This window comes from Mytilus trossulus, unplaced genomic scaffold (assembly GCF_036588685.1).
Source record: "Mytilus trossulus isolate FHL-02 unplaced genomic scaffold, PNRI_Mtr1.1.1.hap1 h1tg000210l__unscaffolded, whole genome shotgun sequence".
Taxonomy (NCBI): domain Eukaryota; kingdom Metazoa; phylum Mollusca; class Bivalvia; order Mytilida; family Mytilidae; genus Mytilus; species Mytilus trossulus.
This window is the reverse complement of record NW_026963310.1, coordinates 3,365,167-3,382,795: the sequence shown is the minus strand read 5'-3', so window position 1 is coordinate 3,382,795 and position 17,629 is coordinate 3,365,167. Positions and strand designations below refer to the sequence as shown.

The 17,629-nt window shown below is 33.1% G+C and overlaps 1 protein-coding gene across 1 annotated transcript; it reads right to left on the bottom strand.

Annotated features, from left to right (window-relative positions):
• Positions 1-5,245: 5,245 nt before the first annotated feature.
• Positions 5,246-17,459, bottom strand: LOC134700967 (U5 small nuclear ribonucleoprotein 40 kDa protein-like). The gene is made up of 9 exons (XM_063562111.1): positions 17,249-17,459; positions 15,527-15,656; positions 14,963-15,056; positions 13,142-13,307; positions 11,509-11,631; positions 10,389-10,509; positions 7,245-7,327; positions 6,402-6,567; positions 5,246-5,600 (listed from the first exon to the last, which is right to left on the bottom strand). Exons 1-9 carry the CDS (start codon positions 17,351-17,353, stop codon positions 5,551-5,553), a joined length of 1,038 nt encoding a protein of 345 aa, XP_063418181.1. The 5' UTR covers positions 17,354-17,459; the 3' UTR covers positions 5,246-5,550.
• Positions 17,460-17,629: the final 170 nt, after the last annotated feature.

The window sequence follows — 17,629 nt, the reverse complement described above, 5'->3', positions numbered from 1 at the left end:
TAATTCGACCTGTTGATACTGTTTATAATGCTTTTTTGTTATTTTTTTTATTTATATGGATCTTGTCTGAACTGCAGCTTTAATTATTTGTAATATCTTCAATTTTTCACTTATTCTTACACAACATTTGTATCAACTTCAAGATTATAAAAAAACGTTTTTTTTCTAAAGTGAACATTGATTGGTTAAATATTTCTCAGTGTGTTTGAATTTGTTTGTTAGCTTTTTGGTCATGAATGTTTGTCTCTAATATTTAATTTACTGTGCATTTGTATTCAGATATCGCAGATCAAATTTATTCATTCATTGTGTAATCATACGTTTTTTGATTGAGTTAAGTCTGCCAATTGATATTTTATCGTATGTTTTTCGATGTTGTGATGTTATGCTATTGTTTCAGAAAAAGGGAGAAGGTTTGGATCCATTCAAACGTTTAATCCCGCTGCAAATGTTTGCACCTGTCTTAAGTCAGGAATCTGATGTACAGTAGTTTGTTTATGTAATATATACGTGTTTCTCGTTTCTCGTTTTGTTTATATAGATTAACATTGCTCTTTTGATCACCGAGGCAATAAATGAAGCAAAGGATAATAATGAAAAACTAATTTTAATTACTCTGGATGCAGAAAAAGCGTTTGATGTGGTAGATCACATACATCTTTTCTGGAAACTTTATCACCAAGGAATTACAGGCCCTACCTGGTTACTGATCAGAGAGTTGTATAATAATACATCAACCCAAGTAAAATCTGAAGGATGTATCTCGCAGGCTTTCACAAACGAGCAAGGAGTGAAGCAGGGAGGTATTTTATCTGCCAACTTTTATAAATCATACAACAAGAATATCCTAGATACACTTGAAGCTACAAATATTGGATTTAAGATCGGAACCAATTACTTAGGTTGTCCAACATGTGCAGACGATATTATGCTATGTGCAACTTCTGGACAGGATGCTTCAACTCAACTCCGTATAATTGAAAGCTGTACAAAGAATGATAGAGTAAAAATCAATAGTAAAAAGACGGAAATTTTACTGATCAACAAAAAGAGCAAAGAATTTAACCTTGAAATTTTCAACGAGAAAATCAGCGAAAAACAAACCATAAAACATCTGGGTATTGAAAGACAAGACCGAAATTCCCCAAATGTAGTCAACAGAGTATCCACCGCTAGAGCTACCATGTATTCTCTCATGGGAGCAGGCTTGCATGGAATAAATGGAGTAAATCCGTTGATTTCATATAAACTGTGGAGAACATTTGTCATACCAAGAATGCTATATGGTTTTGAAATTTTGAATTTTAATAAGGCTGATAATTTGAAATTAGAGAATTTTCAGAAAAAAGACATTTAAACATCTGCTATCTCTGCCACAAAGAACTGCAGATGCTGCAATATATATTTTACTTGGAACGGAAGCCATTGAACAACTCATCCACAAGGCAATGATTTCTCTATTCCTTAGAATTTCAAAAGATACAATTTCCATTGAATGCAAAATAGGAATCAGACAATTAGCAACAAAAGATGATAACTCCAACAGCTGGTATATCAAAGTGGATCATATTCTCAAGGCATATGGATTGCCCTCTGCGCATGAGATAGTCTTAAATCCAAACAAAAACTGGAAAAGATTGACCCATGATATGATAGACTCAACATGGAAAACAAAATGGTATGAGATAGCTAAAACAAAATCATCATTAAATCATATGGAAATAAGCAAATGGAATTTCCGAAATCCTAATAAGTGTTGGAGCAGTGTCAGAGACAACAAGAGAGATGTTGCTAAAGGCATAATTAAATCCAGAATACTCACTGGAACGTATAAAACTCAAAGTATAAACAACCGCTTTGATTCAACAAAATCTCCACAGTGCAAACTGTGTACAGAAGAAACAGAAGACTATAAACATTTTCTTATGAACTGCAAAAGCCTTAACTCAGTCAGGAAAATTCACCATATTAGACTCAAAAATTTGATGATAGAAAAATCAACTACAATAACATCATTAAATCTGATGACGATCTACTCCAATTGTTAATTGACAGTTCCACTAACCTTCGGATACCAAAAGCTCAATTAGGAGATATAGAAAGAATCTGCAAAGACTGGGTATTTGCATTACACACCAAGAGAGCTGAATTATTGTGAAATATACATAACAATTACACTCTGCAAATTAACTGTAAGAGTTCTGGAATTCAGTGAAGGATAATGAACAATAGTACTCGACTCCCTACTGATGAACATCACATCATCTAAAATTTAGCTAGTATCGGTCATGAGAATGGGTATAAATATTAACTTATCGGCATGATTATTAATGACATATATGATTGTTCCATTCCAACCATATTAAAATTCAATAAACAGAGAATTAAATCTGTTGCTAGACGATAATGTTAATGTTAAATTTTAAATCTAATATGAGCCTCAACGTTATAAGTATAACAAAATTATAATACATGTTAAAATAAATCTACAACATGAATTAATGTTTTTTTTAGATTTTATATAAACATATAATGAGGAACCTCGTTTGATAAACTTTTTATCATCACTGCCATAGATGAACCATAAACATATTTTTATCTTTTAATAAGTGGACTCCTATATTCTTATTAACTTTAGGTTTTATCCATTTTTTAAATTTTAAAATGTAAATAGTGTTTTAATCTTGTGACAGTATGCTATGTACAGTGTAAATACAAGTTTTTACCTTTTATCCTTATTATTTTGTTTTACTAAAACTAAGTACTTATTAAAACCTAACAATTTTAATTTATTTATTTTATAAATAACTACGCATTTTTCAAAAATTAACCTAAAACTAGGATATTTTTAATGCGGTGACCCTGCAAATAGGGTGGACTTCCGAAGAAGAAGAAGAAGAAGAAGAAGAAGATTAGACCGTTGGTTTTCCCGTTTGAATGGTTTTACACTAGTAATGTTGGGGCCCTTTATAGCTTGTTGTTCGGTGTGAGCCAAGGCTCCGTGTTGAAGGCCGTACTTTAACATATAATGGTTTACTTTTTAAATTGTTATTTGGAAGGAGAGTTGTCTCATTGGCACTCACACCACATCTTCCTATATCTATGTATCAAATTTAGACATTATGCGTTTTAGTCCCTCTGTTAAACCTAACTGGACATTGGTATATATTATAGGACATTTCGTGTTTTTCTTTAAATAAATTTTAAAATTACTTTACAATGACAGGTGTGACAGTAATTCCACTGAAGTTATATCATTATTTTGGACAGAGTATAGGTATCCAGGTTTGCAAGACACTGGTACTTTAACAATTTCTGCATGCATTTGTATTTGAAATTACTATTTGCTGTTATTTCAGATCTAGACTGATCATTATTATTTTTAAATGTTTCTTTCTACATATTTGGTCTGATTTTGCATAATTATAAATCAGAAATGTCGTTCTGTTTTCTTTTGAGACAATCTGTCTGTCAGATCCTCAAAATAGATGCTTTTCTTTGTTTTGTGGGCAAAACGAGGTAATTTTGAATAGTCTTTTTAGTACATGTATATGAGTCTGTTTTGTTTTTGCTTAAACAAAGTTTTGGTTGTGTTATTATGCCACAGAAAGACTTGAATTTTGCTATCATTTGCACTGCTTTACATTGGATCTAATGATATAACCCATTCAGAAAAAGCCTATGACAAGGGAGTATGAACCAAACAGTCAAAAACTATATTAACGATTCTGGCCTGTTTGAAGAACGATAATTCAAATTAGAATCGACAATAACTTATATTTCTCCACTTTATTTTACTTTTACAAAAGTTTTAGTCCTGGTAGCCATTTCAGTTAATAGGTATAAGTGAATATTCTAACAAGAGTGCACACACTGAAATGTCTCGCCTTCTTTACTAATCCTTGATACTATCTTGATAGACCTAAATATAAAGCTTTATTACAACTGTCACATAAACTCAACATTAACCAAGAAAATGAAACATTGATCAATGAACCATGAAAATGAGGTCAAGGTCTGATGAACCATGCGAGGCAGACATGTACAGCTAACAATTCTTCAATATTACAAATATAGTTGACTTATTGCTTATAAATAATGAAAAACAGACCAAAACACAAACACTTAAAACTTATCAATGGACCGTGAAAATGAGGTCAAGGTCAAATGAAACCTGTGTAACCGACATACAGATCATAAAATATTTCCATATACCAAATATAGTTGACCTAATGCATAAAGTATTAGAAAAATAGACCAAAACTAAAAAACTTAACTTTGACCACTGAACCATGAAAATGAGGTCAAGGTCAGATGACACCTGTCAGCTAGACATGTACACCTGACAATCATTCCATACACCAAATATAGTAGACCTATTGCATATAGTATAAGAAAAACAGACCAAAACACAAAAACTTAACTATAACCACTGAACCATGAAAATGAGGTCAAGGTCAGGTGACACCTGCCAGTTGGACATGTACACCTTATAGTCCTTCTATACCCCTAATATACTAGACCTATTGCTTATAGTATCTAAGATATGGACTTGACCACCAAAACTTAACCTTGTTCACTGATCCATGAAATGAGGTTGAGGTCAAGTGAAAACTGTCTGTCAGGCATGAGGACCTTGCAAGGTAGGCACATACCAAATATAGTTATCCAATTACTTATAATAAGAGAGAATTTAACATTACAAAAAAACTTTACTTTTTTTTCAAGTAGTCACTGAACCATGAAAATGAAGTCAAGGACATTGGACATGTGACTGAGGGAAAGTTCGTAACATGAGGCATCTATATACAAAGTATAAAGCATCCAGGTCTTCTACCTTCTAAAATATAAAGCTTTTAAGAAGTAAGCTAACACCGCCGCCGCCGGATCACTATCCCTATGTCGAGCTTTCTGCAACAAAAGTTGCAGGCTCGACAAAAACCACAAATATTAACAATTTGAAGCTTGGTTTAATTATTTAAGAAGTTTTGGAGTTTAAAAAAAAACCCATTGGAGAACAAACAACTATCACTGATGGACACCAAGTAATGGCAGATGAACTAACAATACCCTCATCATATTCAACTAATAGGTTTAAGTTTTCATAGTTTCATACCTAATGGCTATTTGTTTTTCATTGGTGAAGAAGATGGAGTATGAGCAAAGAACCCCAACCATCAGTAAAGAAAACTCACAATCTTAGTCAATTAACTAGATTGAAGTCAAATAAATAAGAAGCTAAAGACTGTTTTCAAAAGTTTTATATATAAAAACATCAATTGCACCTGTACACTGTTCATCATCCACTCTGAATCAGATCTTAGCCTCTGTTTGAAATTATACAATGGATCCTAGCCTCTATTTGATATTATACACAAGACTAGCCTCTGTATGGTTTTATACCATGGAGCCTGGCCTCTGTCTGGTATTATACAATGGATGATTATGTAATTGTCTGCTGCCTTTATTTAATGTTTTCTCGGATCAACAGTCTTAAAATAAGTTTGTAATCAATGAAACAACTTTGATTTCTCTGTGTAAGATCTATCCTCATTCTATTTCTCCAAGGTATAATTTTTTGTCACTTGACCCTGATACAACTAAAAAAAAAGAAAACACATTTCAATAATATCATTGATTGAGTTTTTACACCACTTTCAATACAATAGTCTATATATAAGTGTTTCATCATTCTTTTAGAAAAGCAGGTTTTAACCAATGACTGGGACTTTTCTGTTGCACTGCTGCAAAGTCTATGGAAAATTAGTGATAATCAGTTTTTGAAAGATGAAGGATAATGTGCTATTTAGTTGTTCATCAATTGCTACGTAAAGCTATTTGAGTAATATCTATTGTCTTTAGGCAGCAACCATTTGATTTTCGGTGGGAGGGCTATGTTTTTTTTGGGGAAAAAAAGTTTGTTTTTAGTTTTTGGAATATTCAGAATATTTTTTTCATTCTGTGAAAATTATATCAATCATGTTATCATTAAACTTAGGACTGACCAGAAGTTAACACATAGGAGGACATAAGAGACACTTTTGTAGGACGACTCTGATCACTTTTATAGTAAAATTTTACATTCTATTTATGATTCTTAAAAAATTCTTAGGAAAATGCAACCACCAATATCTAATTAATTTAAGTGCCTCCTATCCCAAACCCCATAAATTTGTTTTGTTTAGAGGGCAGCTGAAGGACACCTCAGGGTGAGGAAGTTTCTCGCTGCATTGAAGACCCATTGGTGACCTTCGGCTGTTGTCTGTTCTAATGTCCAGTTGTTGTCTCTTTGACACATTCCCCATTTTCATTCTCAATTTTACTTACTGACTTCAAGTGTTTGCTTCACAAGAACCTACAGAGCATTAGCAACTTCAGACTTGTCAAGGGGGAGAACTTACTTATAGGTTCGTTTGGATGAAAGTCAACTTCATTTACTGATCCTGCATGTCCTGGTAGTTTGTATAAAATTCTCCGTGATGTGGTGTCCCATATGTAAACAAATCTGTCACCTGACCCAGCTGCTACTTTACTGCCATCTGGTGACCAACTACAGCGTAATAAATTCTGAAACACAATTAGCAATTATAATAAAATAAAAGAGATCATACAAAAACTAAATAATTGATTATTGTTTTCCATACATTTATTTTTATCATTGAAGTGTACACTTATTTACTATTATGGAATACAAAGTACAAACAGACAGAAAGATCTTTATTAATCATTAGAAAATTTTATTAGTGTGGATTCATTTCTTTTCATAGATACCAATTTGTGTGTGGATTGATGAAAACTCACATTTTCGTGGTTACCTAATTTTGAGGTTTTGTCCTAGTCAGCATACAGCCTATTAGAAAGTTTGTATTTCGTTTGACAATTACATTTTAACCCTGTCCTGTGATTCACCTGAATCCCCCCAAAATTGTACTAAATTGACAATTATGGCTTTCCAACAAGCAATTTATATATAATTACAGGGAATTTGCTAAGAGCTGTTCCAGAAAATACTATGCCCACCCCTCTTCAGGGAAGGCAATGTCTTTAAAATTTTATGTGGGTGGTTGCATTTGAAATACCAAAATCGAAATCTGTGGGGTCAAAATAAGTGCCTTCCCTTGGCATATATAGCATTTTCTGGAACAGCCCTTATGGGTTTCTTTATCATAGATGATCTGTAGAATAGGAAAATATTCAGTTATAGAGTAACAACCTGTGCCAATCTTTGTCAAATTTAAACTTACCTTTTCAAAAGTATGTTGGTGACCTTGCATTATTTTAACACATCGTTCTTGTGGAGCAAATGGTCTTATATCCCATATTCTTACTAAAAAAAATAAGAAAGAAATATTATAGACTGTCCAAAGTCAGAAGCCATTAATTCAACGGTTGTCGTTCATTTCAGTTTATATCATATTTATTTTTCCTTTATTGTTTTGTACATAAATCAGGTTGATAGTTATCTTGCTCGAATTGTTGTACGTTTATGACTTTTTTTCTTTTTGAGTTTTTTTTTTATAGCTTACCATATGAAGAATGGGTTTTGATTAATAATGAAGGGTGAACAGTCTCCTATAGTTGTTCATTTCATAACAGTTAAACTTCTATGCAATTTGAAATCTTATCATTCTTATGAATAGCTGTTTCATTGGTAATCATACCACATCTTCTTATTTCTATATGTAACAGACAAATGGAAAGATAGCCTGTATACTTCCAGAGAATTTATGATCATGACTGGTTGTCATGGTTATAAACTAGAGGCTCTAAAGAGCCTGTGTCGCTCACCTTGGTCTATGTGAATATTAAACAAAGGACGCAGATGGATTCATGACAAAATTGTTTTAGTGATGGTGATGTGTTTGTATATCTTAATTTACTGAACCTTCTAGCTGCTTACAATTATCAATATCTATAATTAACTTGGCCTAGTAGTTTCAGAGGAGAAGATTGTTGTAAAATATTACTAAGATTTACAAAAAAATGGTTAAAACTTGACTGTAAAGGGCAATAACTCCTAAAGGGGTCAAACGACCATTTCGGTCATGTTGACTTATTTGTAAATCTTACTTTGCTGAACATTATTGCTGTTTACAGTTGATCTCTATCTATAATAAAATTCAAGATAATAACCAAAAACAGCAAAATTTCCTTAAAATAACCAATTCAGGGGCAACAACCCAACAACAGTTTGTCCGATTCATCTGAATATTTCAGGGCATATATATCTTGACCTGATGAACTATTAAGCCCATGTCAGATTTGCTCTAAATGCTTTGGTTTTTGAGTTATAAGCCAAAAACTGCATTTTACACCTATGTCCTATTTTTAGCTGTGGCGGCCATCTTGGTTGATTGGGAGGGCCACGCCACACATTTTTTAAACTAGATAACCCAATGATGATTGTGGCCAAGTTTGGTTTAATTTGGCCCAGTAGTTTCAGAGGAGAAGATTTTTGTAAAAGATTACAAAATTTACGAAAAATTGGTAAAAAATGACTATTAAGGGCAATAACTCCTTAAGGGGTCAACTGACCATTTTGATCATGTTGACTTATTTGTAGATCTTTTTTAGCTGAACAATATTGCTGTTTACAGTTTATCTCTATCTATAATAATTTTCAAGATAATGAGCGAAAACGGACAAAATTTCCTTAAAATTACCAATTCAGGGGCAGCAACCCAACAACAGGTTGTCCGATTCATCTGAAAATTTCAGGGCAGATAGATCTTGACCTGATAAACAATTTTACCCCATGTCAGGTTTGCTCTAAATGCTTTCGTTTTTGAGTTATAAGCCAAAAACGGCATTTTACCCCTATGCTCTATTTTTAGCCATGGCGGCCATCTTGGTTGGTTTGGCGGGTCACGCCACACATTTTTTAAACTAGATACCCTAATGATGATTGTGGCCAAGTTTGGTTTAATTTGGCCCAGTAGTTTCAGAGGAGAAGATTTTTGTAAAAGTTAACGACGCTGGACGACGACGACGGACGACGCCGGACGACGGACGCCAAGTGATGAGAAAAGCTCACTTGGCCCTTCGGGCCAGGTGAGCTAATAATAGTTGTTCCTTTCACCTTTCTCTGACACCAATAATATTTGACTTTTCAAACAGAAAGCAATGCAGTTATCACTTTTTATTACATTGGCTGCAATGAATTACATTGATTTCCCAGTTGAATAAAAACCGATAATTTCATATGTGAAATAAACGTGGTTATTTCACTCTCTGACGTCATACAACAATATACAATTATGGCCCGTTGAAAAGGTGAATATCCAAAATTGTCAACACGAGAAGGTTATATCAATGAGGGTGAAATAACTTTTAAGGGTTGACAATTTTGGATATTCATAGATTCTAAGGGGCCACAATTGTTTTATTATACCGAACTAACAGTGGAAGGGCCTTTTAAACACTTGCTATATTTTTTAAATAACAAACACAATCTCACGTTTGAAAATAGCTCAGGAAAAATACATTTGTGTTCTAGAATTTCTCGGATGTGCAACAAAGGTAGAATCTTTTGTAAAATATTAATGGCCCTGAAAAGGACCGTTTATAAGAGATATCATCGGCTGCTGGCACTCTTCATTTCCAAAGCCTTATTTCCTCGTCTCTCGATGGGCTGTCAGTGTAACGTGAACGCTGCCATCTTGTGTATTTACGTCTGTGACGTCATTTTCATGGGAGGTAACTCAAGTGCAAATCTAGACACTAAAAAGGTTATTCCCCGGTGAATAATAGGGTTATTCAACGCTGGTGTAAATTTTAAGGGTTATTTGTTCTCCCTTGCAATTAAATGAAAATTAACCGAATTATTCCATGTCACCTGATAAGTTGTTATCCAATAGAATTGTTTGTAATATATGTAAGGTATAATTATAGGCATTGTCAAAGCGTCGATAGCGTCGGATCAAAACAAATTGTCGATGCGTAGGAAAAAGATATAGTTCCTTATATTTTCTACATTAATTTCATAAAAAAAGCCATTTGCCAATGTAATAAAAGGAATAACTAATCGCCATATTTGAATATAAAAAATAAGACAACTTTCGACCGAACGCTGCTATGGATTAAACTTGTGCTGCGCAATCGTTTTATCCATGTGTCATTCGGTCACGCATTGTCTTATTTTTTATATATTCAAATACAGCAATTAGTTATACTATAAATAATCTTTATGTGTCTCAGCAAGGCCTTGTATGAACCATATATTTTACATTTCAAGTCAAAGTATGGTTATTTTATGTATGTCAAGTTAATACAATACAATTGTCTTTGTACTATCTAATGAGTAGGAGCTATCTATCTATCTGTGACAGTATAATACCTACATGTATTATTCATTGAGTGGGAGCCATATTATTGAGTGTAATACCTACATGTATTATCCATCGAGTTAGACAGTAAATATGAACCATCAGGACTCAAGGTCAGGCCTGTTAATGTATCAGCATGTCCTCTAAGTCGGTATAATACATCATTCTTCCGTAAATCCCAAACCTACAAATAAAGCAGTAAAAATTATTAATTAAGGAGTAACTTAACCATATTTGAATACTGTGGATCCATTATTATTCAGGTGAATTTAATTTACCTGGATTTTGAGGTTGTAGTTCAACCACAAATTTAAATGTTCCATAAGAACACATTTTAATCCAAAGGCTTTTATACAGACTTTGGCAAATCCTCAAATTACACAAGTTTCCCTAAATCAATGAAAATTAAAATCCATGAAAATGAATGAATCCATAGTACTTGTAAATCACAAATTGAATTTAATGAAATCAGATATTTACTTGTGCACAAGGTCATGTTTTTCTCTGGCTGTTTATAACGTCTTTACACTAAATCCATTGTATGTTGGATGTGTACGGATTGATTGTTTAGTCTTAGAGGCATCATTTTTTTATTATTTGTTGTTGGCTTTGAACTAGCTGTCAGATAACTGAGTACTCTCAGATCTGTTCATTGTGTCTTTTTATGTCGGGATGTATAAGTACCCGGCCACGTCCACTTGTATGTTTTGTCTATCTGATGAGTTAAGCCTTTTTCAACTGATTTTTATAGTTCGTTCTTATGTTGTACTGTTATACCACTGTCACAGGTTAGGGGGAGGGTTGGGATACATGTTTAACCCGGCCACATTATTTATGTATGTGCCTGTCCCAAGTCAGGAGCCTGTAATTCAGTGGTTGTCGTTTGTTTATGTGTCACATATTTGTTTTTCGTTAATTTTTTTACATAAATAAGGCCGTTAGTTTTCATGTTTGAATTGTTTTACATTGTCTTATCGGGGCCTTTTATAGCTGACTATGCAGTATGGGCTTTGCTCATTGTTGAAGGCTGTACGGTGACCTATAGTTGTTGATGTTTGAGTCATTTTGGTCTTTTGTGGATAGTTTTCTCATTGGCAATCATACCACATCTTCTTTTTTATATTAAACTATTAGTATCAATATGTCAAAAAAGGTTATTTTATGATATATCTGAAATACAAACCTTAATATCATTATCAATTCCCCCTGATATAATTTGTTCTGCTGTGTCGTTGAAGGAGACAGATGTAACTTGGTATGTACTCTGGAATGTTTGTTGCACTCCTCTTTTTCTTGCATCCCATAACTGAAACAAAACAAATATTGTTAACAGTTATGACTAAAAAAATATCAATAATTTCCAAAATTACAACTACATACAACATACAATTAGATAAACATGCATTTGCAATGAGTTAACCAGTGACCTTTAGAAGACTAAAATGAACATCTAAACATCAGAAATGAGTAAAAATGTATAAGCAGTAAAAATCTCAATCATTTATTGTACATATTTAAAGCAAGACATTTTATACTCAAATAAGATTTTCATTCTATACAACATTTTGGAAAGAGTTCTCAATGATGATTGAGTCTATTTAGCTACATTTTTGTACATGAATGATATTTACTGTTGACCAATAATTCATATCAGAAGAAGATCTAAGTTGCAAATTAACTATCAGACAGGGGTACTCACTCAAGTAAATTGTATACTGTGGATTCATTAATATTTGTTGGATACCAATTTTCATGGATTTCTTGGGTACAGGAGAACCACGAATTCAAATGTTCAACGAATTACAAATTTTGTAAAGGAATAACTGTAGACTTTACCAAAACCATGAAATTAAGTATCCACTAATATGTAAGTTTTCCTAAAACCACGAAAATTGTTACCCACGAAATAAAATGAATCTCCAGTATACCAGTACAGCTGCCTAATTATGGAGGTAGCTAGAGTAATCTCCCTTAGTGCACCATACCTTTTTTACAAGTACAATGTGGCTTAGGTAAATATATCATTTTCTTCCCTTTAAGGTTTAGTCCTGACTACATTGCTCTAATTGTGTTTGAATGTCTGTCCTCATTATTATAACATAGCAATACCAATAAAGATAATATTTTTGGACCATTTTTTTCTTCAATAAAGTTTTATATTTGACAATAATTTTGATTATACATTGTGCATTTCTTATACCTAAACAATAAATGTATGCCAGTTCAGGGATACAGCACAATGTATTTAGTAAAATGTCAACTGACTTCCATCACCGTGTGACAAAAATGTAGGCATCGTCACTTCCAACACATGTTAAGTGAATACATGTAGGTGAAAAAGTCTGATCTTATATATCATGATATATATATATAGTGCACAAAATATTTTGGAAATCTTTCCCACATTCCCTTCAGTTGCACTGAAATTGAGATGAAATACTTTCAGAACATAAATTATTTCTAGAATGATGATTCTGAAAGGGCTTAAATTTTTTACAAGGCAGGGTTATAGGCATGCCTTATATCAGGTAAATTATGTCATAAAGGCATGCAAAACTGATCTTTTCCAGAAATGATGTACTGTGAATTCATTTATTTTCATGGGTACCAATCTTCATGGATTGAGGAAAATTTGCAATTTTCATGGATGTTTCATTTTGTTTTGCTGACATTTCTTTAGAATTTTTTTAATTCATTTAATATTTGAATTCACGGTTAACCTGTACTCACGAAATCTACGAAAATTGGTATTCAACAAATATTAATGAATCCACATTATACAAAATACCCTCCATTATTTTCGACCTCTTATTTACCTTTATTGTACCATCGTCACTCCCACTGCAGATTATTTGTGGACCTCTTCTGGCAGCACTCACTGCATTTACAAAACTTGTGTGACCTTTCATCTTCTTTATTCTTGTGCCTGCCTCCACATCCCATAATGCAACAGTCTTGTCCGTTGATGCAGAAAATAGTGTACTGAAAAAGACAGAAATCAATATTTTTTTAAATAAAATTTTACATTGCATTTTAGCAAATACATATATATATATATTGTATTATCAACTTATGGTGTATGTCTGTTATATATTGGGGAATTGTATTTGACTGTCATTCAAGTGAGAGGTTTAGCTAGCTATAAAACCAGGTTTATTCTACCATTTTCAACATCAGAAAATATCCGTACCAAGTCAAGAATATGACAGTTGTTATCCATTTGTTTGATGTGTTGCAGCTTGTGATTTTGACATTTGGTTAGGGTCTATCCTGTTTGAATTTCAGTATTTTGGTGATTTTAATTATATTAAATTAATCATGCTTTTCGTGAGCAAAGTTGTACATAGATCCAGTCTACGATTGACAAAGGGAAGTAATTTGTTAAAAAAGTATGTAATAACAGAATCAAATTGGTAATTGGCAAATTAACTATTCTGGTATATGGGAGATAATTCAGTTTTTAATCATTATTTCAATATAATTGTTCCTTGTACTTTAGCACCCAGTAAACCTCTATTTTTTTTAATTCTTTAGCCCAATTTTCTCTGTTATTTACCGTATGGTGGATTATTTTTGTGAGGTGTAAATTTTCGCTTATTTTTCGCGGAAATAACAAAATCGCCAAAATAAATTCCACCAAATTGAAAGTGGTCATGCAAAGGTATTGCTTTGAATCCGCCAAAATTATAATCACCAAAAAAAAAATTGTATAACTTATTCAATGAAAATCATGAAAGGAGTAGGTCCCGTAAGGGCTGATTTTGGCCTCAAATTTCAGCTCATATTTATGATGACAGTTTCACAATTTTCTAAAACTGCTATATTTTGAGGCCAAAAAGGGGTCTTACTGCACCTACTCCTTTTACACCCGCGAAAATATCCCCCTATACAGTATTAATTCTTTCACTGATTATTCTATGTTGAACCCAATCAAGATCTATTTCTTGAGAATTTGACGCTTTACCTCTCACACAGATAAAAGCACTTCATCATGTACATGAATGATCACCAACAACTTAAATAACAAAAACAATCATCTTCGCTCTTCAACATGTCCAAAGAGTTAATTTTGAGTTGAATCTAAGCTAGGTCATGTTCTATAAAACTCTATTCATCTTCCCGAAATAATGTGTCTCCACCCCATTGATTGACTTTGAGCACTATTGTTTATATTGTTAAAATCAGTTTTTATTGGTGGATCAAGCTAGACGTTCTCAGTATCACTAACAACCTTCAGCTGACAATTAAGGTGGTACCCAACACTTTCACTAAAATCAATTTGGTTCGTTTAATTTTCATAGAATTTTGGCAAAGTATTTACTTTACCCCTTTGACAAAAATATTTTTTTTTTAACCAACCAATTTATCAGAAAAATTACAGTGATTATCATGGTTATATAGAAGTTTGACAAACACTCATTTTGCTCATTGAGAAGCTTAATATTCCCTTAACTATGCAACAAAATTAAAACATTTTGCTGATTTTACAGAGTTATCTCCCTGTAGTGTTAGGTACCACCTTAAGATTAGAGTCAAACACCCCTCCCATGTGCAGGGTTTGAACTCACAATCTAAATGCGACTAGATATACAGTAGATGTCAGAAAAAAAATCCTGGGTCCAACACCATATACTCACTTTCCATCTGTAGAAAATTCTATCTGCATTACTGCTCCATTATGACCTTTTAAAACTGCAAAATTTTCACATTCACCATACACATTCCAAAAACCTGAAAATATAGTGTAAATATCTCATTCATTACAGTTTAGTAGATCTGAAAATATAAGTACTTTTTAGACACAATTACTAACCCCTGCCTGTGATTTTCTTAACAAAATGGAGACAAACAAGTTTGAAAATAGCCATTCAACAACCAAACTTAAATTCTGGTATTGTACATGTCTTACTAGCTATTCCTTCTTTATTTGAAAATCATGAGAAAAAACAGGCCCTATATAATGTCACAACCTTAACAGCTTGGAACTTACCAAAATCATCATTCCAAGGGAATCATCAACTACATGTATAAAAAATGTGCTTTAGAATGTTAAATGCAAATATGCAAATTAAAATGAATCAATTCTACTGTTGAAAAAAAAAATCTGATTACTTCAAAGCATATATATATATATATACTGAATATACTTAGAGTGTTTAATATGTACATGTATATCGAGTACTTTGACCATGTTGACTTACCAATGAGCCTATCAAAGCCTGCTGAAGCTATTAGTTGTCCATCAGGTGAGAATTTACAGGTATATATTTCTCCTTCTGTACCAGTTAATAGCATGATAGGAGCTTCTAGTCCAGACAGTCTTGGAGGACCCTACAAAAAATAATAGTATGGTACATCATGGTGGAGCTTTTTTAAAGATATATACTATAACACCTTTGGGCCAGGTCTTATACATAGTCCCTAGTTTACTCTGACACCCAACAGCTGTTTTGCCCAAGCTTGTCTGATGCTAAGGAGAAAATCTGCACTAAATCCAGGGATCTCCATGGATGAAAATTGAACCATGAAGGAACTTTCACCATAATAAACCGTATCTACGTCTAGAGTGAAGCGCTCAAAATTATTTCATCTCTCCACATTATAAGGAAAGGTGAACATGCTAATTCATTGCTTATTTAAATTATATTTATTTGAATTTCATTATAAATACTATATAGAAGTATATATATTTTTAATAATTGCCGTTTGTTACCCTTCAAAGGCCAAGCCGTCATGCCCCCTCCCTATCCATTAGACGAGAATGACCAATAGCTATCACTAAGGTCCCCATGAAGTTTTCTTGCTATTTTTGGTTATAATTGTTATGGGGGTTAAAAATCCTGTGAGGCTTATAGTTTTCATGGACACTGTCAAATTCAGACGTCATGAACCCATAACCGGTATGGCTGGTTTGCAGCAACAACAAAACGAATCCTCCAGGTTATGTAAAAGGTTAAAAAGATTTGTAAAGCAAACTTTGTCAAATGAAAAGGTTTTTAATGACTTTTTCTAGCAAATCGATGCTATATGCAACATGCATCTTTCGAGTCTGCATAGTAACCGGAAACACGGATGTATCAATTTGATTGTAAACTACGAAATGAATTCAGAATTTCGATACGATATTCCTTTAAGCCTTTACAGGAAATATTAAAAGTTTTTCCTTTTTAACTTTTATAGTAATTTTATACAATTGCTACAATACAGCAGTACTCGAGTTATTTGCAATGAAATAATAATTACTGTTTTTCTTCTTATTTTGAACTTCTTCAAAAGGAGGATGCTGGTTGCGTAAGTCAAAATAAAAGCATGTGTTCGAATTGTTAAACTTTGTAACTGGATTATTAATTTATGTATTTAATCTGATTCATCATAAGCATTTGCGGTTCAACTTAGTTAAATAATTAGATAATTTGACAAATGAATCATCTATCTTCAGATAATATTATACTGTCTGGTTTGTTGATCTATCTGTACAAGCTCAAGTACAAGAGATTAGCGATCTTATTCCGGATATCCCTCAGACGTTAGAACAAAAAGCCTAAGGGTTATGCAATTACATGCATTTGATTATAATTGCTAAACAAATGGCGTCAGGCTATAAAAAGGATCACAGTTTTGAACGATGGTAAAAGACAATTGAACAATGTCGCGAGTCATTTGAGGATGGCGCAAGACATTGGAACCATGGCGGGCCCCATTGGTAAACAGACCATGGAGATCCCTGATTTGTGACAAATTATTTGTGTCAACAGGCCTTAAGATTGAGGACCTCAGAGCAATCTCGGACTATCTGATAAGCTGCAAACTTGCATAGATCAACAGCTAGTGTAAACACCTTCTGCATTCATTAAAAGAGTAAGAACCTAATTATAGAACTTTTTTATGAAGCCGGTTTATTGTCATACTGAACGACGAATTACCATCTGTAATACTGATTTTTCTTGAGACCCATAGGCTACCAGATCTGTTCTTGGCTTTTTAAAAGGGACCATGGCACTGTCTCCTGCTTTTCGTTTGATGTCCATAGTTATTTAAACACAGAAGTGGGAAAATGTAAGAGTATTTTTTGTTTTCAACAAAATCACGCCGAACAAAAGGAAGTTGTACAGACCACACTAAAAGTTTACTCACAGCCGGGTTAGTTTTCCGGGATTTCTCTACCGCAATTATGGACAACTCGTCCCATTATATAATCGCCTAGACCTACTCGGCCAACATACGTCAAACTCGTCCACTTTTTATAAACTCGATCTTATCTATGTTTTCTGATTTTCATGATAAAGACATACAAACCCTGCATA

Coding starts and splice junctions, on each gene's coding strand:
- LOC134700967 (XM_063562111.1), bottom strand. CDS start 17,353: ATGGACATCAAACGAAAAGCAGGAGACAGTGCCATGGTCCCTTTTAAA. Junction 13,308..14,962: donor GAATTTTCTACAGATGGAAA/GTGAGTATATGG, acceptor TGTCTTTTTCAG/TACACTATTTTCTGCATCAA. Junction 10,510..11,508: donor GAATTGATAATGATATTAAG/GTTTGTATTTCA, acceptor CTTTATTTGTAG/GTTTGGGATTTACGGAAGAA.